Raw genomic sequence first — 27291 nt, 5'->3', positions numbered from 1 at the left:
ATGTCAGTCCAGATCCGCCCAATTGAAGGAGCCGACAAGGCGGCCTGGGATAGTCTTTGGGATCAGTACAACCAGTTCTATAAACGCACCATTCCTGCCAATGTTACCATTACAACCTTCTCTCGCTTCCTTGACGAGAAGTACCGAATGTACTGCGTCGTTGCCGTCGACTCGGAGTCGAACGACGTAGTTGGCTTTGCGACATACTACCCGCACCAATCGACCTCGACTATCGACGAGGTCGCCTATCTGCACGATCTATTCGTTGAACATGGAGCAAGGAACAAAGGGGCGGGGAGGCAGCTCATTGAGAGAGTCTACAGGGAAGCGAAAACACTTGGATGTGACAGTGTGTATTGGCATACGCAATACTTCAATCATCGGGCGCAGCTGCTGTACACGAAGGTTGCGAATCGGACGGATTTTGTGCAGTATCAGAAGAACTTTTGAGGTGAGCGGATAACTGCTTGGTAGGTTGAGGCGTGGATCGAGCGGTACTGGTGAGGTGGTAGACGAGGTTATATAGAACATCCATCACCCCGAGGGATATCCACCTTTTACCTGAACAGCGTAGATGTGTCTATTGCTCGAATAGATGTACTCGAAATTTTTGGCCTACTTCAAACCATCCGACTCCGGTGGGCCTTTGTACACCTTCCTGGCATGGACAATATACCATATTGCAGCCAAGACACCGAAGCCTGCCCACACAACAGAGGCATAATTCATGCTCACAGGCGTGACTGGAAGCGAGCCTGGCATGCTAAACAGGAATACCTCAAAAATAATCCACGAGACTGCCATGACGTTGATCACCCAACCGACTTTGCCACAATTCCATCTAGCATTCGACACCTCCCTTCGGCCATGAAGCATGCTGATCACGATTGGGATGGCGTAGCTGGCCGCCAGAGCGATGACGCCCATGGATATGAACGCCGTAAATGCCGTGCTGTTTCCGAGGTTGATCAACCCCAGCAGCATCTGCACTACCGTTGTGAGCACCAAAGCCCAAAGTGGGACCTGCAGTCTCGTATTGACGTGTGCCCAAACTCGTGATAGTGGAAGGGCACTATCTCGAGCAAAAGCCCACTAAACGATCGTCAGCAGCTGTCAGGCCCCATGAGATGAATTCAGACTTACCGTGGTTCTACTCGCAGCATTGGTAATTGAGATGCTACAGAATAAAACAATCATCAGCACAAGCGCCGACAGACCCACGCCTCCGCCTCGAGTGCCCATCACCATATGGAAGATATATGGCAGAACCTGTCCGTACGGAGCGTCGACTATGTCCGCCATGGGTGGCAGTGTGAAGCAGATCGGCAGGATGAAGAACAGTCCAGCAATACCTCCGACTGGGACGCAGAGACTCAGTGCCCATGGAACCTTCGTTGTCGGATTTGCAACCTCTTCGGCCATGGAAGAAATCATTCCTAGAGCTGAGAATGTATAAGCTGGTGGCAGCAAGCCGATGAAGAAGGTGAAACCTCCATAACCAGAGAAAAGCGAAGTGTAATGTCCGAGAGCGTAAGCTGCGGTATGACGGCCGACGTCTGCTTTCACCGATAACACAATGCATACCACAATGATGGTGAGGGCGGTGAACGCAGCGCAGAATGTGTCAACCATCGGCAGGAACCGATTACCAAAGGCGCAGCAACATAAGGTGAGAATGCAGACTCCATAGAAGATCAGCAACATCTCCCAGTTTGTCGCCGTCCAGTTGTCGTTGTAGATGGCTATGGTGCCGGCCAGCAAGCTTGTGAATCCAAAATTGACGGAGAGCGTTATGCACCAATTCCCAACGAGCCAAGTCCACCTGTATGAAGAATATGGTCAGCAATGCTCGTGAGCCGAGAATGGCTAGGACTTTTCCTTACCCCGTCACGAACGATAACAGGGTTTGGCCTCGGTCGGCGATCTGGAAAGACCAGTAATACGGCCCTGCTGAGGTTGGATATCTGGAGGCAAGCTCGCCAAGCGAAATTGCGATACATTCGTCAAGCAGGCAGACGACCTCTCTGAGTCAGTACGACCACTCCATCGTCGCTTTCAGCACTTACTATCCATCCTACAAAAATTGTTAACGGGCCTCCTCCCACGATACCGCTCATCCTTGAAGACATATTAGTGGCTTCCACAACAGCTCAGAGCGTTCAAACGTACAATGGCCCGCCTTCGCCATACGGGATTGCTGCAATCGCAAGAGATTGAATGAGCAACGTCAGCATAGACCGATTGCGTTGCAGCTCAGGTTTGTAGCCAAGCTGAGCCAGCTCATTGTATTCCTCTAGGGAGTCTTTTCTGGCAGAACCTCGGCCTGCACTTTCTGTGGATGATACATTCTTTTCTAGCTCCGACATGCTGCTCCCTTCCAAGAGATTTCGAGAATCCAGTATTCGTGTTTGACAGGTGCTTAGAATAGCGAATAGTCAGGCCTCATTCGAAAGAATGCAATGGCAATGAAAAACTTTTAATCTAAAAGGCTAATTTGTATTAAAAATTTATTGCTTAATATTTAATAAAAATATGAAGCAATTACCAAATATATCTACATTCTATTAATAGAAAAGTCCCTATAAAAAAATAAATTTCATTTCAGTCAAAGATTAAAAGTTTTTTTGTTTTAGATTAATCTAAAACAGGGCCCTTATGAGAATGGCCCACCTTATCCCGAAGTTACGTGAGTCAATTTGCCGAGTTCCTTAATGATTGATTACTCAAACGCCTTCGTATTCTCTACTAGCTTACTTGCGGTAGAATTTAGGTACGGTTTTTTTTTATGGTTTTTTATTATTGGAGACAGTTTACTTATTAAAATAGAATACGCTATTTGGCTGATTTGGTTCGGCTACTTAATTGTGCGGGTAGCACCAGTGAGAACTTTGCTCGTGTTACGTTCCCTACCCCACCAGTTCAGCCACTTGCCAAGAGAGAAGTTTCCAACGTCGACTCATTTGGCTCCCCACACAATGTGAGGATGAGCTCCACAACTAGTCATTCCATCGGGTTAAGGTCTTCATCACATGGTTCTTGGCCTCTCTCGTCTGACCGGGCTCAACAGATGGCTGAAGGATGATGACCCTACTTGGTCGTCCCCTGGTATTTTGGTCCCTCTCCACTCGCCACCTCGACGTCGCCACGATATACAGGGATTTGACAGCGAATCAGTGCGTTTGCCAAGAGACCTCGCCGACGGTCCGTTTATACTCTAATCTCTTAGCGAAGGGAAGTCCGATTGGGTCATATCTTGTATTGTGGGTTCCAATATCAAAAATGCGTGTAGCCACCCTCTACCTTGATAATTGCTTCACACCTCGCCCTCATTGTACGTAGTTGACGGGCGAATATATCGCTACCGACAGCATTCCACGCCTCTGTGACTACCTGGCGGTTGTACTTCTTATTAGGCTTGTACTGAGGGTAGTGCTTTGCGATCCAATCCTTCATTATATTCCAAACAGTCTCAATAGGGTTGAGATCTGGTGACTTAGCGGGCCAGGTCTCGCACTGAATACCTATAGTTTGGAAGGCTAGTTTAGTAGCAGCGGAGGTATGTGAAGACGCACCGTCTTGCTGGAAGACTAGCCTGACGCCTGTCTTGCGCTGTACCTGGTTAATATATTGGATAAGCTTGGGGAGGATGTACGAGCAGTAGGTATGCGCAGAGATCGTACCCTCGCTGTCCTTATCCCAAAAGTGGTGAGGACCTCTCGTTTTACCGTGGAACGAGCCCCAGAACATCCAGGCAGTCTTACGTTGTACCTTATCGGTGAGGCAGGTCTGGTCATATATCTCATCGGGGGTACGCCAGACGAAGACCTTACGGTGCTGCCCGGAGGTAATCTAGGTCTCGTCAGACCAGAGAATAGCTTTCTACTGCTCCTCTGTCTAGTCGACGTGGTTAAGTGCCCACTGTAAACGGGCCTGTCTATGCTTTCTTGACAAACCGGATTTGCGCAGGGCAATCCTTCGGCTAAAGGTTTTCTTCTTGAGGGCATTTACTACCATTATCCCACTAACATCGCCCTCAGGAAAGAAGTGGTTTGCCAGCTGATCTGCAGTCATTTGCCGGTTTTCTTTTGACTTGCGAATGAATGCTATAATCATTTGGACCTCGTCCTCTTGTAGTCGAGTAGGGCGGCCCGCATTGTGGTGCTGTGGTGTAGTCTTATTGCACTTGAGTGTATATCGCACTTAGCGGGGCGTACAACCGATATAATCAGCGATTTTACTCTTTCTGTAGCCAAGGTCGAACATTAATTGGATATCTCGTCTCTGGTCTCTTGTCAGACGTAGCCGGCCTTGCGTAGGCCATTGCTTATGAGGTGTAGGAGGCCCGACGTCGAGGGAGTCTCGTCGTACTAGTTGGGCAGGTGGTGTTATTGGTCTTGGAGGAGGAGGGGGGTCTTCCGGATTCAAGATTGTCGCTAAATCCATTGCGACGAGTGGGATAGCGATGGGATGATTTGACTGAATGCACTGTAGCGGAGTGAGAGAGGTTGAAATAGACCAATAGGTCGCCACCGTGGCAAAGAGGGTTTGGAACGCTGTGGAATTCAGTGCATAAGCGAGAGGCAAGAAAAAAGCGACCAAAATACCAGGGGACGACCAAGTATATTGCTAGTGCCTCTACGCAGCAACGTGTACGCTTGGGTTTACCTTGGAAGGTAAGTTGCCACTGCTAAATCTTTACCTGATGCAACCGTGAATGCCGAATAGTATCCAGAAAAGATGTCTATAGCTCATGACTTGGGACCCCGTCCAGGTGGAGAATGAACATGGGTGGCGGTTCGCTGACTTGTGCTGGGACGAGCCTGGCGGCTGTCTGCTCATATACTACATGATTGGCTGGTACCTGATGCCCGAGGCTGCAGAGCTTGACCCTCTGCGCTTACGCGTCTTGTCCAAGAAGCCAAGCCACTGTTTCCCAGAAGAAATGAATTGCCAAAGCCGGAGGGTGAGTCAGACATTGGGGATCATTGCGTTACCACTGAATTCTTTGCAGTTATCTCAACCGAGCATAAACTCCCATCATACTTATTGTCTTCGCCCCAGCGCCACGTTGGGCAATGCGCCCTACTTCTTAGTTGCTCCTTACCCGTCAACCTCCCCAATCTTGCCCTGGTTGAGGTGTTGGAACTCTCCTACCGCTTTCCGAGCAATATACCGTACGAACGATTAAGCCCGTCTTTCGCAGAGAAAGTGCGTGTCGGAGTGGGGACCGGACAAGAACAAGAGCCGTCCTAAGCGGTTACACAAACCCGTCGAACATAGGGATACATCCTAAATCGCCGGGTAGAGCCCCTTTATGCCTGATTGAATAAACAACATATTACCAGTCACGTGTAGCACCAGGTTCCCCATTCCTCTTGCCAGATTTGCTTCATTCCAACGTCAGCCAGCACTTCCGTAGGTTTGCAAGACAAACGCCGTGGCCGATTGCCTTCTCTTCCTTGCTTGGCTAGATGCAAGCCCGGACATGGTGTCACATATTAACGTCAATGCTCGTTCCTCTACTAAAGCAGATTGCTTCTCGCGGTTGGGAAGCCACTTCTTGAATGACTGGACTCGGCTCGACAAGTTGGGTGGGACGTTTATGGCCATTGTTTTCGCGTCCAGACAGTCGGACAGCGATTTGGTGGGCGACCAACAGAATTGAGAGGCTTGTGTTCTAAACCAAAAAATATGCGGTGGCAAGCATGAAGGTGAAGAGTCTTTGTGGCCGGATCTCTTCCAGGACAGCGTACCCATCAAACTGCTGTCTTGGAATACTACTCTGTCCATGTCTCTGTGAGTGTGTGAGCGTAGGTTATGTCCGATTCGCACCTTGTATTTGTACCTGCCATTAATCAAAGGTTGAATCACGTTACTAATTCCACCGCATCCGCATGGCAGAATGTTTTGAGCATTGTCTGCGTTGCCTGTGCGGCCGGCGACAAGGAAGTACCAGAGCATGCTAAGGACCGAAATCGCGTGGTGTCGCGCGGTGGCGGCGGGTAATCCTTTAGGCGCCTTGAGGGTCTGAGCTTGGCGTGACTAACGTCCAGACTGTTTGGTAAGCACCCCGTCTGGCATTACGGGTCTGTTCGGCAGCTGGCCTCACCTCAGCATTCTATCACTGAAACGAGCCGGAATTACTTTGACCCTGGTGACAAGTTTTTCAGCTTACGTTTAGTTAGACCTAGCACACTAAAGAACGTGCTGCGCCAAGCCTTCTCGGTTGCACCTGGCCATGTCAGCTGACAAAATGCATTTCGCTTTCCGTCAAGAGAGTGGTGTTCAAGGTACGTCCTCAAGGTACGTCCTCAAGCAGGGCTTTCATCCTCACATCTTGACTGCTTTTCGGACAACGTAGCCAGGCACCTGCAATTCCACTGCGACGTCTGGCGATAATGAATTGTATTCACGCTAAGTGCCTAGCCTGTAGGAGACGCGTCGTCCTTTCGCTAAGCACAGATCATTGTCCGCGAACGCGGTGTTTGTACTCTGTGAAAGTATATCTAGGTGAGGAGGTCTAGTAGTCAATCCAAATCCAAAAGGCCACGGGATGGCTAGCGACCATCCTCTACCGCCCGGCAGGGCTCAAGAGCTCCTGCTTGGGACGCTTTCACAGATATGAGCTACCCAGCACAAGAATGCTCTAGGTGTATGACTGTAAACGACCACGCCACACGACCGACGACGGAAGCTGCACGATCAATACTGCCTATTGAACGGAACATTGACTTCTACCAGCGGTTCTCTCACCGCATATGCCGTGTCCCTACGCAAAGGACCAAATCTCCTATTTCGTTGACGTCACCTAAGTTCAGATCGACCAACACTGGTTAGTTGCGACAGAGATGTCGGCGCCAGTAGATCGTGGAACTACATCATCAATGACCACCGCATCTTCGGTCAAGCAATACTTGCGACGGATGGTATGGCTGCTGCTGCTGAGGTCAGCATCCTAGACACCAGCAGCTAGCTCTACATCGGAAAACCCTCGCTATGATGGTATGGTCATCAGTACAGTCTCCCTCTTGTCAGCCTGCCGAAGGACCTGCAACTGACCAGCTTCACAGCCAGGAAGTCGCGGTCACAGCACCGGCCCTGGGCGTGAGACTGCGTCCTCGTGGACCATTATTCGACATAAGAGATGGAGCTATGGCCATTACTGTAGTTCGTCGATTGCGGGTGATCGGACCTTTCGCGCAAAACAATGGTGAACAACAACATACCATCTCTGGATGGTCAGAATGCAAATTTAGACCGCAAGCCATTTTTCGAACGAACGTCTTTCAGCACATTCAGGCCACGGCTCAATGTTACGTCGTGAGCCGCTCAGAGGGTCTACCGTCACGGGCAGGACAGCAGTCGTTCTAGAGAGACCGGTCTGCGCAGCGACACTGCTCCTTTTCTCAACGTCACACATCTGAAAAAAGAACCCTCCATCACGGACTACCTGAGTTGGACTTGAGTCCAAACCTTTGATGATATTTTACTCGTAGCCCGTTTCTTCTGCAGGCTTAAGATCAGAAGCTTGAAGAGCCATGTGGTGACAAGCGAATGCTCAAAATGTGCAGTTTTCGGGCGGAAATCTGACGAGGGTTTGGAGATATACCTATACCAAATATGACGATTTAATCATTCTCCGGATGCATCATGGTCGCTCAATTCATCATGCTTCTCCAGGCCCATGGCTTCGACGTAAACCTTGCAGGCTCTCCAAGAGTCTTCCTTTCACACCTCCATTCTTCTTCCCCTCTTGTGCTTTTTCGGTTGTACAGATCTCCACCCACGCCTTCACGTCCACCGGGCGCTGCATCTCTCTAGGTTCCCCACCTCACCCCAAAATTGATGCAAGAGAGTGTAGATAGAAACATTTTCTTCGAGGAGCTCACTGCAAACTCGGAGCACCGAGTATGTTTACCGAACAGTTGAGGTGTGGCAAGCACCTGGTTGGCCGTAGAGTTCCGATTGGGAGGCTTTGAAATCACGGGACGATCTTCTTACGGGTTGTTATTCCACATCCAGGGCAAGTGCCAGACTGAAGTGCAAATTGCCCTTCCCAAGCGTGATGAGTCCCAGAGATAGCATTATTTCAAGCGCATTCGACAATCTCAAGAGCAACTCTCACCCCATTTGTTTAGAAGTTCTCTCAATCTCCAATGCTCGTGTAACTCTCCATTGCAGTTTTGGTGTGTGCTTGGAATTGCTCGATCCACCGAAGATATATTTGTCGTTTGTCTCCGTACTTGTGCTACAAGGACGTATCGAAAGCATGCTTTCTGATCTGTCACGAATCCAGATCTGTGGCCGCCATCTGGTATTTCGCTTCTGCAGCCGTCGTTCACACATTCTGCGATCGAACTCGCCGATCGTAACGAAATGAAGCCCGATATCCGAAGATAGGAGATGATGAACATCTACGGCGACCCTTGTCTGAGACGCCTCAACGTTGGACTCGCAACCCCGAGGTGCACATTGGACAATGCTTTGCATCTGAAGCAGCTGCGTGTCGTGGAGTGCCGGAGACAGATGCGTAAAAGGTCACCACAGGGTGTGTCTTGCTTGCCCGAACGAACGCATCGATCGACCTGGTACACCTTGCAGTGACCACATCTGAGGCGTATCAACCGGTCAAGGCACATGCTGGAAAAGTGGCTTTATGCGCAGCCTCATCGTGATTGGCAAGAGCCTGGCACTCGGTTGTTCTGCGGTGTCGTGGAAACAGGTCTTGGTGTGCAATACCGGATACGGCTGAGACAGCATAAGGAGGCAACAGTGCTTGAGTGGTACCTATTACTTAGATCTGCAGATTCGGTTCCATGCTGGGCACGAATTTAATCTCCTGGCTTGACAGCTTGAAGCGTCTGGGTGAAGGTCGCGTGACTTGCAACATCGCCGGCCAGAACTCTTACCTGGATAGGGGCTAGACAACATGTCTCGCTTGAATGATTAAGCAAGGTGTGTCCGAGCCGCAAGTGGGCCGCTCCTTTGGGCTTTTCAGGCCCCTGGATATCAGGATTTGACTTGTGCACAGATCGTCGTCACCCTCATGTGAAGGCACAAGTGGCAAGGAGAAGTCTTGGCTCCTCTAAAGCTTGGCGACATCATCAATGTGCTAGAGTCAGGTGACCCACTCACCCGAGGCAGCCGGTGTGCCTTAGATACACATGAACGGAGAACTTTTGTCCTGCAGGGCGTAGCTTGGTAGTGGATTTGTCATGCCAAGGCTGATGCCAAGGACACCGTCAACCGTGTCCTGGCCTTCCGTTACTGTCAATCCACCGGACATACCGCCGTGGTTAGCTGCCTAAATTTTCCACAAGAGTGCACGGCCATGGGTTCAATCTAGTCATGTGTCGCTTAGCTCCTAGCCCCAAGGGTTTCACACTCCGAAGATGCCTCTACTCGTGAGGCCACGTGTACACGAGTCCACAAACAGAAGCACCCTGGTACCGACCAATTTATGAGCTAAATGCGACCACTTTCTCGCCGACTAAGCCAGATCACCTCGACTACGTCAGCTCTCAAAGAACATAACACTACCTTCAAAAAGGTGTGGCCGCGCCCAGGGCATCAGGGATAGACCGAACAGTTCAGTCGTCTGCCAAACATCAGCTTTGCACCCATTTCTCGACCCTGTCTTGAGAGACCTCCTTTAAGGAGGACACAACCCTCTCCGTGGGCAGTCACGTAGTCACCAGGACCACCGGCAGCTGCTGTCCCACAGGGACGTTGCCTTCTGAATCAAGCAAAGTGCTACCACCGAAGTCCAATGATGAAGCAGAAGGCTAACTATCTATGGACTTGCCTGCTTCTCATGCTTGTCTCCTTTGTCGTCCAGACCGAGACTGCGGAATGTCATGTCCTGTAAAGAATGAGGGCCTAGCACTCAACCCTGGACGTCTTTCTGTTTTCAAGTCTTTTACAAATCTGCCTTCACAAATAGCACAAAAATACTGTATGCAAACACCACATTGCAACACACCGATTGTTGCTATACACCGACCTGGTCCATCAATGACGCTCTCGACCAGCAGTTTATGATCGCTCAAAGTCCTAATAATTTTCAGCGCATTGCCTCGCAATTTCCAGAATCACAGGTACCGCAAGCGTGGCTTACCAGACGACTCACCCATAATATCAAATGGACCAGAATTGCCACGGCAGGCAAACACCTATCATCCGCCCATCGTCACGTCAGACGCGGATCATTTGCCCTCGAGGACCGACTACGACTATTCTCCTCAGACAGCAAAGCCGGCATATTCGATGCCAGACTCAACAATGTACGCAGGTAACCCGGTATTCGGTAGCATTGACATGAGGCGGATACACCCCTCAGGCAACGATGGCGCGTCATACGGAAGGTCCCAGTCTGTAGCTACTATGAGTCATCACAATTTGCCTACCACTCCGCAAACCAGGGAAGATCGGTACAGTGACCAGAGACGATACAATAGCGACTACACTACTGCGAAACAGCAGTCTCTACAAGATGCGTTTCCAGATCAAAATGTGCAACATCCACACCGCGTAGGCAAGATAAACAAATGCAGACTAACACTGCAAGAGCAGTTCTTGAAGGCACAACAACTGCATCTGCGAACAGGATCACCAAAGTCAAACCCCCACGCAATATCACCATTCAAGCCTACGTCGACCTTGCTCGGCCCAGTTCGGCAACCACTACAGCAAGTGCTGCAGCCTCAGAAGCAGGAGACGGCTATATCGCCGAAAGAGTTGATGCTAGATAATAACAAGATCGGGGACAAACAATCGTCCCTCTTCCCACAACACTCATCATTCAGCAAACAGGCACCAAAGTTATCGACCTTCTATAAGCCGCCCGCATTCAATCGTGAGAACTCAGTGCAGATATCGCAACATAATCCTTTCATCGGACAGTCGAGCAGCCAGAGTGTCCCGGACTCTACACCGAACTTTCCAGCTCATCTGCTGTCAATCGAGTCTACGAACGAGGAAGGCCCTTCTGTGCCATCAAGACAAGAATCACCACGCCGAAGCCAGCCAAGCAACGAGCCTGTGCAGAGACTAGCCAACGTCTCTTCTAGCACTGGTAGATACTCGTGCACGTATTATGGCTGCCCAGAAAGATTCGAGTCTCCAGCGAAGCTACAGAAGCACAAGCGCGAAGGCCATCAACAACGCGAGCCAGCAGACCTCGGCCCCACAGTAAGTCCTTCGCTCAAGAGCTCTCAAGCTAGACCGCAGCGGTGTGATCGCATGAACCCCAGCACAGGCAGGCCTTGCAATTCCGTCTTCTCGAGACCTTACGATTTGACGCGTCATGAAGATACGATCCACAACGCACGCAAGCAGAAGGTTCAATGTCATCTGTGCACGGAACAGAAGACGTTCTCACGCATCGACGCACTGATACGGCATATGAGGGTGGCGCATTTAGATGTTGGTGGGGTGGGAAAGCAGAAGAAGCGCATGCAGAAGTCAAGCTACTCAGGCAAGATAGGATAACGCATATCAAAGTTATTCACCCTTCTTCTGCGATTTTCACCTGCTATTTGATCGCTCCTGTAGCCAGTGATGTACTCACACTACCCACACTCCCTGTACAGTAGGATGGAATACGTCAGACAAGGATAAGATGGCAGTTTGCAGATCGTCATACTCGTTCAGCTCTGTGGAGGTTTTGTCTTACGTTCACCTGTTGCAAAGGCCGTGTGCCTTTAGTAGGTCAGTACTGGTGTCATTGTTTTGAGCATGCAGCGATTGTATTCATATTCAGGGTTTCACGAAATCAAACCACAAGAGTGCTCTTTGGAAATATAGCTATCGCTCATAGTCCCCAGCCCTTGATATGAACTGGGGCTATGGGACGGCTGCAAGACAATCCGTCGGTCAGCTAATCAGGGAGTCTAACGTACGAGAGGATGAGGTAAAGACACTTGCCTAGGAGTGGAAATTTTAGCTTCTGTCCGCAGTTATTGACCATCAATGTCGCGCTAAGCTGAACACAACGTATCGCATCAACTGATCAGTGAGTCGCTCTTGGTCGAGACTTGCTGTGACGTTGTCAGATAGAAACCATTTCTATCGCTCGTGAACGACCGCAAGGCGCTCTCCTGCGCGGAACTGTAGTGGGGATATTTGTCTACCCTATATCAATTCCATCTATTCCTGCAAGGAGTTCCTGACATTCCTGCAGGCTCATAAAACATTTGCGTGGCAATGTTCATAGCAGACACGTCGGCGTCGATGAGTGCTGAGTCGTAGCTGATGGCATGATTCAAGCACGCAAACTCTGATGATGCTGCTACAAAGAATCATAGCGTGCCAAATGTGTAGAAGCTGAATTTGAAACTTGAGAGGTGAGCTTGGCATTGTCTGTAACGACGTCGCTTTCTCCGTAGAGGGTGTTGGATGGAAGAAGCTCGACCTTAAGTTCGGGGATAATGAGGGATTGTCGTCCAATGCAGCCGCACTGAAGGGCAACCGGCATCCTTCAGAACTCGTGATAGGAGGGGGTTCAGCTTGCATGAAGATAGCATTGTTCGCTGATGATCTGCTCTGTAGGGGGTTTGAAGCCTTCATCAGAGTTGTCAGACACCGTCGGCCTTGCTTCGTCGAGAATACCTAAACACCTCAGAATGTCACGAATAAATGGTGTATCTCGTGCTGTGTCTTTCAAACAAGAGCTGCGCCATCTTCTTCTGGTGTGTAAGCGCCGATAAAGTTCTTGCAATCCGCTTACAAGCTGTACTTGTTGATTCTCAAGCATCTGAGTGTAGCTGTAGATGAATGGTCAGCCGCTTGGCACGTCAATTGCGGCTCGTCAACTGACTCTTCTGGATGGACCCTATCGTGTGTCTTCACTTTTCGCTCAACAGATACACATACGGCATCATCTGCTTTACAGCGACTGCAGGGACTAAAATCATCACATTTCGTTTTCTTCTAACAACAGCGATCACATCTGCGTACTCGTTTCCGGACGCCACCGTCAGTAAGTGACGGCGCCCCAGCTAACGGAGCTATTCGTCTGCCTGTAGCAACGATACACACTGTTGCAGCTGCAGCAAGTGCCGTGTATGGGCGAACTAAAGCTCCTAGCAGGTATCAAGCGTGGGCTCCTTGAGGTTTGTGACGAGATCGGCCAGCTAAGCATTGAACGTCAGATGCCTACATGAACCACGGCTTTTGCGTATCTTTTCCTCCTCGCTTGCTTCATCTTACTGCTCATGCTCACACAGTCATCCTGCCAAGCAGTTCCGAGAAGACCCACAATTTGCACTGGCTTGGCGGCGACATGAGCGAGTATCGAGAGTTGATGATAGTTGCAGCAAGGCAGACACTTGCGCCATTACCCGAACACGACCGCAGATTGACGTTGTTTGACTCTGGCATCGGGTCCTCTATGCATAGTCCGGGAGTTTATATGATTTGGACATGACCTCGAATCTGATCGAATAAACAAGAAACACTGAAAAACATGACTCATGCCTTGACGGTGCGACACTGCGTTGATCTCCTTTTACACTTCTGCCTCGACGCAAATTAACTTCCATGTCTGAGGGTTGACTACCCAACTCGAGTACTGTGGAAATCTTCGGATTCGAGGGAAATGGTCCCGGAAGGCAGAAGCAGCACACACTTTACTGAGACAATAGGACGGATACGGTAGGTGCCTATTTCAAGGACAACGCGCAAGTAGTAGGCTGTGTCTCATTGGCAACTGGGATCCGCATACATCGTCTCCAGTGATCTTGTAGTTATGCTGTTCCAATATTGACCGTCGCTTGTTATGTTACCTCGCACAGGGCCGACGTTTTGAGGCGCGTCCTTTGCGGATACCGGCGGTGAAACTTCTCACACTCATCATTTCTGTCGTGATACTAGTTCTATTGTGAACTGTGGTAACAGTAGTGCCAGCACACTTGATAAAAGAATCAAGCCATGGCTGTCTCACTCCAGATTCCGCTTTGGCCGCAATTACGGACAGACATGCACCTGCACCTGCACCTGCATCTTTCATCAGCCGCAGCCTCACCAAGAGCCGCGACCTCGGCATCTCGGACGTAGTGCAACTCCTTTACTTCGACTAAGCCTTGCGGCCTGCGGGCGTGTCACAACACTTGGCTGTGCTTGGCCAGCTGCTCGACCTTCCTTCGTGCTCGCTTTACGCATAGCGAGTTGAGGTTACCTGCTTGAATTTCTATACGTAAGCTTTCACTTTGTCCTATCGGACTTTGTCGCTGCTTTGTTTTATTGGGGCAGCTACTTCTACCTCGTAGTCAGTGTGATTGATGTGATTGGAATAGAATAACAGACTGACTTTGATCCATCTAGATTCGAAACTCATGATCCCGAATGCCAAGGGATCTTGGCTTCGCCACAACCCTGCTGTGACAGGGCGTATCACCGCTTGAGCATTCACACTTCTTACACTTGAGGCAAGGGCTTAGGGCTAGGGGTTTTTTGGCTGATGGCGCTGATTCCAGCATATATAACACCGGTACTGCGTACTTGATAATCCTTTTCTATATGATGAAACTCATACATACAGCTGGAATCCATGCTCTAGAGCACATGTGAATATGTCGACGTTCGTTCTCAACGGATCAGCAGAGGAAGAGACAGATGGAAGCATGCGCTGGGATCACTTTCAACATTGCCCCCATTCCACTGGTAAATGGGTAAGGGCGATGCCGCTCATAAGCTTCTGCGTCTTTCTGACGTTCATGGTAATGTAGGTTGTATTTTGGGGGGATGCACGAGATTCTTATTGCTAATTGTACCCTAGAGTCTCAGGCCGTCGCAAGAGATGCAATCCACGGACCATTAGAGATGAATTCCAAGGGGTTGACGTGGAGTCGAGGGTTGTTCGCCCTCCATACACCATCCGGACGCTCAATGAAACCACACCTTTGCTGAAAGCGGAGATATGGAAGCAGACGAGACAAGATCCACGCGACGCAACAGCTGCGAGTCTTTCCAAACAGCTCATCTGGTTAGTCTTTCCTTGCATCGAGCTTATAGTGGATTACTGACTTCTAAGTACGGTTTGCCTCGACCCCATTAAGTCTCGACACGACATACGAGAACTAGTCTGCTTACATGTTTTCCACTGTACTTGTATAGAAAGCTGGTGGCTCAGAGGGAATGCACTATGTCCGTTGTGCAGGCAAGCAATCATCATTGACAACGAATGACCAGGAGCATCTGTGATGAGATGCCCGATTCAAGCACCACAACATGTGCTGTGTTCAAATTGTGGCGTGCACCACCATCCCAAAGGACACGACCATCCTGGCTAGCGATGACTTGCAAGCGTGATAAGTACAGGTGATTTAACCTTAGTGTGGAGGACCAGAATTGAGTAGGGATGTACATCGGCTGGTTTTCAACATATTGAATATTGCTTCATTACATACTTACAACGAAAGTGTGACCTGCCTGTCAGACAGCTAGATGGTTATGCAGTAACCCCTCGTGGCGAGGTAAATCAACCTCATTCCGAAGGACGTTTGTGTGGTTGGATATCCTTGGGAGATGGCACGGCAACGGCTTGAAGAGATTAGAATGTGTCCGTTGGAACTGGTAGATGGTTTGGCCTCTACCCTGAAACTCATAAGTGTTGTTCACGATATGCCAAGCGTCTACCTGGATGAATGCACATTCAGATTTATGCCTGCTAAATAGCATAAGGAGGGCACTCAATCCCAAGAACCGCTGGACAACGGGACAAAACACGCCAATCGTCGGTGGGCCAGATGTCTACTTCTGACAGATGTGCCTCACTTCTCCCGACAGCTTCTCGTAAGCGACTACCATAGCTTTGATACAGTATCTGCACCGGTACTTCCAGACAGAAGGTGGTTCGATACGGCCCAGCCACTTGTACCCGAAGGCTGACCTTATATCGATGTGAGACCAAGGACGAGTCGAAACTAGGAACGATTGGGTGCTTTGAGTCCCAAAATCCAACATTCAGAGTTGTCTCGGCCTGCCATTGAGGATGTGCTTCTCTTGTATTGCTTGCTTGCCATCTTGAAAACCGGGCGATGTCGCATGCCTTAGCGCATTTGTGAGGGCGTCTTGTTAGGGTGGCAAATGCTGTAACTTCTTGCAGTGTTGGAAGAGACTTTCGTGGTACGATTGTGATGAACGTCGAAGATGCGAGTGAGTAGATGCATCGACAGGCTTTCAGATCCGAGGGTTCTTTCCCATCGTTAGTCTGCACTGTCATCGTCAGGGGAATAGAAAGTGAGGCGGAATCAGCCAGACTCGTAAGGACAACCGGCTTTGGCTCGCTAGCTTCCAACTGCCAATTGTCGATCAGATGAATACCCAACATGCCCTTTCTAAGAGCTTTCGACTCCATCGATGTATACTCGTCTGGAGAGTCGGCAATGCATACTGGTGGTCGAAGTTTCCTTAGTGGAATGATTCGGGGTGGACATGTGCTGCTGGAAATGAGATCATTGCTACCGAAAGCGTGTACATGTAGTGCGAACGCAACTCTGCGTTCACCTTGACAGTACGACCGTGAAGTAGTGAATGATTTCCCGGGAAAAACGAAAGAGGCCAGAAGCTCGCTTAGAAATTCAACGTTCTCGCCAAGCAGGTAGCACTCTGATGCTCGATCACGGATGAAACACTTGGGGTGACTGCTAGGATTCTCAAAATTTCCAATGAAATCTGTCGTCCTTTTGATATCTATTAGTTCAAGTAGTTGAAGCGAATGTCAGACATGATCTAGTCACGAGAAATTGGAACCACATGCAGATCACAATGCTTCGTTCGTCCACGAGAAGTTGCTGAGGTGTCTGCCAATTTCCCCCTGCAAGGAGCACTGCAAAAAGCTGCCACCAGCAATTGGAGCTGCATGCAGAAGGACTTGGCGCTGTACACCATGATTTCTCCCACAGAAAATCGATGTTATATCCTACTACCAGCGATCAGTGCTTCTCTCTTCACCACAAACCGATGCTATACAATGTAGCACCCCCGATCATCGTTGTCTCGGCCACCTGGGATCTGTACTCTTGCAATGTTTGGTATGTGCTACCCCCACTCAGAACCAATGCTTCTGAACCACTACTTACCGCTGCCACCAGCTGCCAGCGGCAATGGCCTCTGCCCAGATCTGCTAGCACCGTCGTGCTGTTGGGAACAGTGAGCAGCGTTCCGAGTCAAACGAATGCCTTCTTCGATGGTCATTTTCCATTTCTCCGTTCTCAAAGGACGCATCTATTGCTAGCCCAGTACCAACCAAAAGAGGCTGGTGAACGAAATGCCTGCCTGCTTGACTAAACTCAAAGTTGCGATTGGCGTGAATTGCATGGCAACCGTACTAGGGCTGATTCTGATTTGAAGATGGTGTCAATACGATCCATACACGTCCGAGTCTGCAGGTCTCATCGAACCACTTAAAAACTTTGCTGTGAATAAGTGCGGTATTGTGAGACCGAGCCACTCTCTCCCAGCGCCTCTAGGCCGAGTGATGCAAAGCTATATTCTCTAAGAAAAACCAGAAATTCCAAGAAGAGAAAAAGGAAGAATAGCAAACAGAAGTTCTTCGACACCACGAGTAAATTACACCTTTGTCGGAAGGTTTTACAAAAAGCATGAGTTTGGAGCATTCGACGAGAAATAACCGCAACAAATAGCATATTGAACGATAGGACCATGTACCATTGCTATGGCTAATACTAAATGTAACATTGCTATTGAGAATCCTGATGCGTAAGTGCAGCAGAGCTCCTATCGGACGTAAGGAAGGACTGCAACAAAAAGCCCTATGTACAGTAACACCATCACTAGCCATATCGACATCAGATCTACCCCAGCCGCAATCGTCCTGCCTTGCACCATCAGCCTCTGTTGCCGGAAATATCTTACGCACGCCACAGTGGTTGTCAAAATCGCCGCGGTGTAGGCGATGCTTGCGAACATTATCCCTACAAATCTGTTGACATCTGAAATGACAAAAAGTTGAGCGATGACAACTCCAAAGAGCGACAACGAGGTGGCTGTTCTGACAAACGCGAGATACGTTCTTTCGAGGGCATGAAAGTTTCGTGGGTCCTGTAACACTCGTCCACCTGGTGCAGCTAGAGTCAAGCATGGGGCTGATGCGAACATTCCACCAATGCCTTACGCGCCGGATATGCTTCTGTGTGAAAAACGGCCCTTTTGATAGGAAAAGGAACTGCTTGTGTAAGTGATGAGACAGGATGCTGTGACTGTTCAGCTCCTATAGCCGCCCAAAGTTTCTGTGTCGGGGGAACTCACTGCGGAATGTGTCGATTGACGCCCCAACGGGCCATGATTGGGGAAATTTCCCGTGTCCGGCCGTGTTGATGATGGAAGGATGCGGATATGGGAACTCGGATCACCGTGAGAGGTTGGGGAAAGATCATTCAGCTCCATAGCACAGTCTGCTTCGTTGCTCTATCATGGTCACTCGATTTGCTTCTGAGCACATCTTATACACAATGGAACACGTCACAACGCCACCAGTATGACAATGGATTTCAAAATCCCCTCCTCGACGAAGACACTCAAGGTGGATACGGAGCAACTTCTCTAGCTATCTACTAGCCAGAATTTATCCCCAGAAAAAGTATTTCAAAGACAACCTTGGGACGATCTGACGTTTCACCGTTTCCTTCCTGATTCGCCAATCGATCGAGCATAGTCAAAGGCCTCCTGGAAGCAGATTGGGGGAAATGTGCAAGACAGCTACTTGTTCGAGTTGTGATTTACTTCAAGGATTGCCCACAGGCTGACTCAACTGCTACTAACTCCAAGCTCCAGGCAAACGCACGTGGTGGGGCTGTGGCAATCACGTTCCTAACATCATGGACTCGGTGCCTGAGAACCATCGTTGTCAGTGTGAACCCAGGGTGAACAAAGATAGGAAGAACTACCCTCCGAAGGCGGATAAACCAGATGATTGACTATGTGTGGGAATTGGAACGACACACTGCGCAGAAGGACGAAGTCCGGATCGCTGGAGCGGATGGGCAGCTCAAGATGTGGCTCAGGGCGATACTGGAAAAGCTGCCGTGCAGAGTCTTGGGGTGCGTAGATAGAGTTAAAAGGTGTTTCAAGTGTCCAACTAGTCTTTAAGCACACTTCCTCGTACCATTCTGGGGACGGGACTCGTGCAGAACGCCACAGCAAACAGAAATGTCGCAATGGTCACACCGAGAATCTCTGCAGCTGCACGAATGGCAAGGAGATGTGCATATTTCGTGCCGACAGTCGCAAGATTTAGACTTACATCTGACTATGTTGAAATATTGCTGACTTTGTCAAAGGCAAGCGTAGTGGTCAACCACGAACGTGCTGTAACCCTGGATGTGGCCACCTTAGGCCTCTGCAACGTCTGACCAATGCAATACCTCCGTTGGAGAAAGGTTCATTCAACCCCTCATAGAAATGCCCTTAATGACCATCTGGACAACCGTTCGATCTTGCTGTTCGAGAGGACTTTGCAGTATGCCGCTCGTCGACCTGCGTGACAACTGCCCGCTTTGCGCTGTAAGCTATAGAACGGCCAGTGGGCACTGTAGCCTCATCAATGTATCTCTAGAGTTCCAGCCGGGCTGTCTTCCAGTTTTGGCGAGCTTGATTGTTCCTGCTTGAGGTGAAATCGCCTGCTTCATGTCCTACACTTCTTTGAGGACTTGCCTCGAAAACACCAGGCAGGGTGGACATATACACATGCTCGGCCCGTGTCTGACAACCTCGAGTTGCTATGATTTGTGGTCTGATTGATGGACAATGCTAAGATGTTGTTCATCCTGCATAGCCAATTGTAATAGTATAGCGTCGATCAGGTATGGGTTGGCACGGCGTCGTGGGATTGATATGAGCAGTGTCCACATGGGTGCAATTGATGTGTATACGCTTAGACGCGAACGCGAAGTTCTCTCGTCTTCTAGTGTACCGTCTTGGTAACGACCGACAAGATTTCCAGCTTTTCAAGTGTCTACAAATCTTCGGGTTCGGCTGTTTGGTGACACTTCTACAATCATCAGCACATATTATGCATATTATGGACTTGGGTTCGACATTGGGAAGGACAAGGGGATTCCCCAGTTGATCCTTACCCGATCGAAGACGATGGAAGATGGTGTGCTAGATACATCATCAAGGGCACCGGGCTTCTAACCGCCGGGAACTCTACTGAGATACTGGTTGTTTCTAAGTACGATCCTGGGCTAAGACGCGTAACACATAGTGATCAGTAGGGGTGCAAGCCAGATGGACACGAGGGAATGAAAGAAAAGTGTGATAAATTACCTTCTGCACATTCAAGCACCTAATCGTTCTTCCACCAACTGTTCGCATCTGATGAGTGTCATGGTCAGCAAAGTGTTAGGACGTGACACAAGTCATCGGAGGACTTACTCGGATGAATGTGATGAGGTTGTATGTCTCGCCGAGCCGCTGCTTTCTTACGATGATCGACTCCAAATGCTTGATTACGCTTTGTCATCGCTGTGTCGAGATCAATCTGCTCAGGACTTGTTGCAGAGCCCATCAGCGCTGGGCGACCTAGAGGAAACTCGTGACCTGCATCCACTTGCCATGTGTGCCAGGTTTTCCCGTAGAGATGCACTATTTCCTTCATCGCCTCAAGCTCTGCCTGCTCCCATTCTTCGTCGGTATAGCCGGAAGGCTTCGGCAGGATCAGCATACCGGACTTCACTTCGAAGTCATGCGAGTGCCACAACTTCTGCTCCTCCTCGTCGAAGCTGTCGTAGACTTCTTTAGGCACCATGTATTCGATCCCGATGAGACGGGCATTTTCCTCGTGAGAGTCGTAGATCAGACATTGACGAAGGTCTGCACGCTAATGTCAGCCTGACACATATTCGTTAGGAGACGACAGTCTGAACACGCCTGAAGCGCGGCAACAGACCTTTTCGAGTATGAGCGCAATAGTGCATGGCGTCGACATAGCGTGTCTTTCCATGCCTAGCTTCATCCGCGTAGATATGCACCGCGGTCAAGAACTCGTGGATACTTCGGAAGGGCTTGAAATCCTATATTGGTACAGATCAACAGCTGGACTGGCCGGGTAATCCGCTGATTAGGGACATACCGGGTCAGCCATCATACGTCTAGGACTCTGGGAGTTGGGCAGAAACCCAAAATCAATGTAAATGTTCTAAGATTCATATCTTGCAATCCTACCTCAAAAGCTGCAAAGGAAACACACGTCATGCCTATGTCATAAATCTAAGGGTTTTATTCTTCATGTGGAGAGACAAACAAGTGCTTAGGAAAAGGAGCATACTTCTCGTCATGCTGTATGCTCCCTGGATGTGGCGACCCAAGTGACTTGTTACTGACCGATGCTTTGCTGTCATCTGAGATCAGGCTGTGGGACATTTTGCTACACAGTCATGCCAAGAGAGCCCGGCTGTGATCGGTGGCATTCTGTCCAATGCTATAGCGTACGGATCGCTTTTCCCGTGAGTGGAACCCCGGTCAACCGAACTGGACGTTTGGATGATACGCATGCGCATTTGGCACTCCACTAAGAATCATTCTCGTTCTTCTGACTAATTTCTTCTGCAGATTTTACTGAAGACTATCACCCCTCGGAACAGCCGCGTCAGTAAATTCTGTGATCTCGTGTGCTGATGTTCGTTGTGAACAGTTTGTATTGTGCCACATGTGGGGTAGCGTACAAGAGCTTCAGGCTGGGAATGTCTTGTTGGAGGAAATGAGGAGCCCTTCTGTTTCCTCATGGCCTTTCATCTGTCGAGTGCTGTCCTAGTTGTTTTAGGGCTATTCACTGCGTGCGAGATCTCGTTCCACATATTGGTTCTACTTCTTTGTGTATGTTCTTAACGGTGGTGGGATGAACGAGGTGCTTGAGGACGTGCGATCGTCAGGCAGCCGCGGATATCCCCTGAAATGTTAGCGGCGAGGTAGCCGGGACACTTCGCAGACATCTTTTCCCCTCAACAGCGCTATGGCCCACACCACGCAGCCCTGGTGCAACGGGCTCGGAAGTGTCGCTTCGCTTCCACCGCTTGACGAGACTCAACTGTGGTCCCCCTGTACTTAGGATGATCGCCTACACCGTTGCTCATGTCGTAACCTGCACTTAGGTACAGGCTTCTCAAGGAGTACGTCATCGCCTGTCATGCGAAGTGAGCCTTCGAAAACTTAAGAAGAAGGCCTCAGGAGGCAGGCTTCACAGCATCGAAAGTGTCACCTACAGTTGGAGGCACTGTCGGAAGGGAGCTGGCTAGCATCAGAGCGTGGCTACATCTGATACACTATCTCTATCTGTCATCGTGCCGCTATTCCCATATGCGAAGAGGGTCTCGCTCTGTTTGCAGCCGATCAGAACACCAGTCTTCCAGTCCTGCGTTAGGCTGACGTGCGTCATGCGACACCGACATGGTTAGGTGTCCATGCGATCAGCAGGGAACGAGCTCGACCACCGCTCCTCAGTGCTGGTACGGCAGACCAATTCCTGTCAAATCTAGCCGTGGTCCGTGGTAGTCCTCCGCCCGAAGCTCTGCAGGAAGTGTAAACTGACACGGCTTGCTCTCAACGTCGAACAAACTGCATGCGGAGAAATTGCCGCTAGAGTCGGATGGGAAACATGCCCTTGTACACATTTTGCCAACTGGCACCTATCTCTTTCTCCGTCTCTGTTAGAGCGTCGCACTGTTGTCTTGGTCTTATGAACCTCACTTCGGCTTCCTGGTTTGTGGCAGCAAACTGGAAGGTTGGCGGCAGGAAAAGGTTATTCTGATTGGACCTTACTACTGAACTTCTATTCACCTTTTCTGGTATGTGTTGGTGTAGGCAAATCCCCGTTGGTCGGTAGTGGATTACAATATGTCATCCGTGTGGGAAGATGTGTCAAGCGAATAGAAAGTTGTATTGCATCTGTTGTGTCGATGTAGTATGTACAGGCTCGAGGGTCCGAAAAGAAAAGCCTTTAACCTCATGCGATGTGGAACCTAAATGGTTATCCTCGACGCTTGAGCGATGCACCACGAAAACGGATTGACTTGGCAGGAAGCTTGACCTGCCCCTGGAAAGCAGACGTTGATTGGAGCGGTTGCTCGGTACGGGGATCTGTGTTTTTTGGAGGTAGTGCGCTACGACAGCTTGACTGCATGCGAGTCTGCTTGGCTATGACGCCAATGCTTGCTTACACCTTTGGTAAGGGACCAATTTCCGGCACTTAGTAGTAGTCGAGCTAGCGCAACAGGGCGGTACCTCGAAAAGCTCAGGGGCTACCTGCATCACGACTGCGTTAAGTATCCCTACATTTTCGGAGAGTCCCACTGTTGCAGATCAGCAGATCAGCAGATTGGTCGAGTCTTCTCAACGCCATCGACACCGTGACCCCATTGCGGAGACGGCGCGTTCTTGAAGGGGGCATGGGGAGATGGAGCATGATCGCCAGAGCTATTGTGTTGAAGAAATTCTTGTGATGGCTAGAGGAAGGCGCGATGTTTTTTGCTTCGTCGCGGATAGGTGAAGTGTGGTCAGCTCATGGACAGCATGGGCTCAGCACGTCCCGCAGGCCCAACAGATACAGCTCAGTTTCCACCACCACTCGGTACAAGCCAACCAGATACGACTGCTACTGTACGGCCGCGAGACTGCTCACCGAGAATATCAATATTGGACTTGACCTTGCACCTGAACCAAGGACTGGGAGGAACTGTGGCCGAGTCACACGAAAAGAGGAGCAGGATGACGACGACAACAACGGTGTTCTCCGTTCCTCAAGGTGCTTTTCCGCGCAAAGGATACGATGTCTAGCATGAAGCCTCACCTAATCCGACAAGCTTACACGCTTGGACCTTACCAACAGTTTCATCTGCTGACTCGGAACGTGCCATTTCTATTACTCCTACCATGTGTTAGTAGTCGATCAAACAAACACATTTTCACCACATCTTGATACTGCCAGCATCGTTTCTGACAGCCTAAGTCATTCCACTGGGTAGCGAATGGCTTATTAGGTTACTACCTTCAACACCAAATCAGGCAGAGATAGCACAACAGTTGTCCTCAAGCTTGCATACAGCGCACAAAGCCGTGCACTTCCCGCCCCTCCGCTTGTTGGCCCATTTCCCCAGACACACCTGTTAGTCGGCTACGTCCATAATCGCAATCGAGATTTTTGGACTCCATCAGGCCTTCGTAGCCAGAGATTGACATGCGGCGAAGACCTTCGATCTACCATACCTTGTCACATACCTCAAGCAATGCAGTGAACGAGGTTGTGTGATCACTGTCCCGGAAAGTGACAACCCAAAACCTAGAAAGAGCCCCACAACCTACACATATTCGAAGGGGCTCCATATAACCGGCAATATAACCGGTAAGATGGAGTCGATATTGCATCCAATTAAGAAGGCGAAGAAGCGAGCAGATTCGGAAGAAAGAGGTTCGTGGGACAAGAAGCGAGGCCTTTTGTTGATACGTCCTAGCACAAAATCCAAGGACCGAAGTGCTTCGAAGAATGGATTGGTGGCTTCGGCAGGCCTCAAGCCTGCGCCGTGTAGGTTCGAGATGATCATGGAATCCCTTCCTGCGATACTTCATGGGTCTATCAACTACTCGGCCGGTGCATTACTTTCTGGTAGGCTGCAATTGAAGGTGGAGGATCCTTCAGGCGAGGTGAGATTGACCAAGCTCGATATGGTCTTGCGAGTCGACACCACTACGAGGAAGCCTGTACAGAAGAACTGTGAGGGTTGCACAACCAAGCACGACATAATCAGAGAAGAGAAGTTTCTGTCCCAACCGAAGTCTTTCTACAAGATGGGTGACAATCAATTTCCGTGGTCGCTTCTACTCGACGGCCGTTTGCCTGGCATAACTTATTGCCAGCTTGGGTCTATCTCTTACTCCTTCGTCGTCAACGCAACCACCTCTAGCGACGAAAATATCACCTTTACGCATCCTCTTCTGATACAAAGGGCTGTACCTCCGGGTCCGGACCATGCTAGCACTCGGATATTTCCTCCAACGCACTTAACTGGTCGAGTCACCATGCCACCTGTTGTTCACCCAGTTGGCCAGTTGCCTGTGACGTTGACGGTCAGTGGCGTGGTCGAGAAGAAAGAACAAAATCAAACAAGATGGCGGCTCAAGAAAATGATGTGGAGAATCGAGGAGCACTCGAAGGTCAAATCTACGCGCTGTGACAAGCACAAACGGAAGGTATCCGACGATGAGGCGGTTCAGCACGTTGATTCGAAACAGCTCGGCAACGGCGAATTGAAAAGCGGTTGGAAAACGGATTTTGACACTTCCGGTGGTGAAATCATGCTGGATTTCCAAGCTCAGCTGTCCACCAAGCCCTCTCACAAACCTTCCTGCGACGTGGATTCTCTATCAGGATTGGAAGTGAAGCACAGCTTGGTGGTAGAACTTATCGTGGCTCAGGAATTTGTGCCAAACAAGAATACAAACTTAGTCACGCCTACCGGAGCAGCTAGAGTTCTGAGAATGCAATTCGCTCTCGTTGTCTCCGACCAAGGAGGGATCGGCTTAAGCTGGGAAGAGGAAATGCCTCCAATGTACGAAGACGTACCAGGTTCTCCACCATGCTACAGCAATGCAGACCAGAACGATGGTGCTCTCGGAGGTGACCTCATGGAAGACTGTCATGGTCCCGACCTCGAACATACAGATCTCGAACGAGTACCGACGTCTAACCCCTGCGAACCCCCCGTGTATCGGCAGCGACGGCGGATTGACATGGGTGTTGCCCTGCCAATAGAATACAGACGAGGACCAGATGATGCCGATGGGGCGGGACCAAGTCAGCCGAGGCAACAACATAGAGTGTTCTGGCTCGACGAGCTCGACGAAGAACCACAACATATTCCGCGCCGAAGAGTAGCGGATGAGGATTGCGAAGCAGCGGTTGATTATGGTGAACAATCGGCGAGCGCTGCTCTTGCAGAGTAGAGCACATGACATGCAAGGTGAAAAGCGAACACATGACGAAGCTTGGCGAGTACACCTTTTGCGCATACGTTGAATTATGGGTTCTGGTTAGGAAGTGTTTTTCTCTTCACCTTGATTTGCTGTCAAAATGAATTGCTGCGCTTTGGACAAAGAAGCGCACGGGAGCTGGCACTCGTGAGGGCAACCGAAGAACGACCAAGCTCGGACACCTGCCTCTGGATGCACCGATTACGGTTTCCCAAGCTGCCCTGATAGTCTGCACGTCGGATCAGGCGCAATTCTGTCAGTAGTCGGACCGGCCCCACTTCTGATGGGATATCCATCAGGCATGGTTATTGTCTGGATTGTCATGAACGACTTGACCGGAATTGTCACCAACTTGCCGATAAAAGGCATCACCATCCCTTACTTCGTAGGACCAAAATCTTGCCTTTGCCACTGGGTACAACTACTGGTGCTCGTATGCCATACTAGTTGCCGCCGAAGCTGTCGCCGGACCGGCCCATTCGCCATTGCAATCCAGAATGCAGTCGCCAAAGGCCTCCACCACGTCATCAATCCTGCGATCCTGACTTCCGCTTGGTTAGCTGGCAACGCTTCCCTCTTTTCCGGCTCTCGAATACTCTACGGCCCCACACCAACATACCAAGCGCCGACGAATAAGCGAAGCGTGCCATGCGCAGCCGTGCTAACGACTTGGCTGCCGTGCCTGTTGGCATCCCTAACTGTCTCCGACACAAGCGCTCAGGTCTTCGACTGGTTTGTCAATATCTCGATGATATCCGGCTACACCGCTTGGATTGTATGCCTAATCGTGTATATCCGTTTTCGACAAGCACTCTCCTACCAGGTACTCCTTCACACCCTTCCGTACACAACGCTATTCCAGCCATATGCAACCTGGCTGGTCCTGTGTGCCGTCAGCATGTTGACTTTGACACACGGCTTCTAGAACTTCTTCTCCGATGTTTGGACAGTATCTAGCTTCCTGGATACGTACATCACGTTGCCGATATTCCTACCGTTATATCTCTGACACAAGATCATGCGGAGAGAACGAGATTTGCGATACCAGTGCATGAGTTTTATGTGCCATCAGGTAAGAAGGAGAATTGATGAGTTCTGTGCAAATGATCGACATCCAATAGCGATGGCAGCAGGCCTGGTTCTGGATTGCTTAGTCAGTGCAATAGTTGAAATTTGAATGGAGCGTATGTTACTTGCACGTGTTACAAGTTTAATAAACTATGCGTCCTTTGAGTTTCCATTGAAGAACTACAAACCGGGATACAGAAGCTGCTAACTTCCATGCTCACTGGCAGGAGGACGAGCCTC

The 27291-nt window shown here is 49.9% G+C and overlaps 5 protein-coding genes across 5 annotated transcripts; 3 read left to right on the top strand and 2 right to left on the bottom strand.

Annotated features, from left to right (window-relative positions):
• HPA3 (D-amino-acid N-acetyltransferase) lies at positions 1 to 450 on the top strand (the record flags this gene model as incomplete). The annotated part of the gene is made up of 1 exon (XM_064879538.1): positions 1 to 450. One exon carries the CDS (start codon positions 1 to 3, stop codon positions 448 to 450), a length of 450 nt encoding a protein of 149 aa, XP_064724712.1.
• A 165-nt stretch (positions 451 to 615) lies between these two features.
• Positions 616 to 1422, bottom strand: PMZ80_011149 (uncharacterized protein; the record flags this gene model as incomplete). The annotated part of the gene is made up of 2 exons (XM_064879537.1): positions 616 to 1092; positions 1222 to 1422. The coding sequence occupies 2 exons, from the start codon at positions 1420 to 1422 to the stop codon at positions 616 to 618; spliced, it is 678 nt and encodes a 225-aa protein (XP_064724711.1).
• Positions 1423 to 10281: 8859 nt separating this feature from the next.
• PMZ80_011148 (uncharacterized protein) lies at positions 10282 to 11490 on the top strand (the record flags this gene model as incomplete). The annotated part of the gene is made up of 1 exon (XM_064879536.1): positions 10282 to 11490. The coding sequence occupies one exon, from the start codon at positions 10282 to 10284 to the stop codon at positions 11488 to 11490; it is 1209 nt and encodes a 402-aa protein (XP_064724710.1).
• Positions 11491 to 20308: 8818 nt separating this feature from the next.
• PMZ80_011147 (uncharacterized protein) lies at positions 20309 to 21106 on the bottom strand (the record flags this gene model as incomplete). The annotated part of the gene is made up of 4 exons (XM_064879535.1): positions 20309 to 20337; positions 20398 to 20835; positions 20912 to 21035; positions 21095 to 21106. The coding sequence occupies 4 exons, from the start codon at positions 21104 to 21106 to the stop codon at positions 20309 to 20311; spliced, it is 603 nt and encodes a 200-aa protein (XP_064724709.1).
• Positions 21107 to 24363: 3257 nt separating this feature from the next.
• LDB19_3 (Endocytosis regulator) lies at positions 24364 to 25956 on the top strand (the record flags this gene model as incomplete). Its single annotated transcript, XM_064879534.1, has 1 exon — positions 24364 to 25956. One exon carries the CDS (start codon positions 24364 to 24366, stop codon positions 25954 to 25956), a length of 1593 nt encoding a protein of 530 aa, XP_064724708.1.
• Between the last annotated feature and the right edge of the window lie 1335 nt (positions 25957 to 27291).

This window comes from Knufia obscura, assembly GCF_036327395.1.
Source record: "Knufia obscura strain CCFEE 5817 isolate CBS 148926 chromosome Unknown scaffold_26, whole genome shotgun sequence".
NCBI lineage: Eukaryota > Fungi > Ascomycota > Eurotiomycetes > Chaetothyriales > Trichomeriaceae > Knufia > Knufia obscura.
Note: the sequence above shows the minus strand (reverse complement) of the source record. Positions and strands in the feature narration are given on the sequence as shown.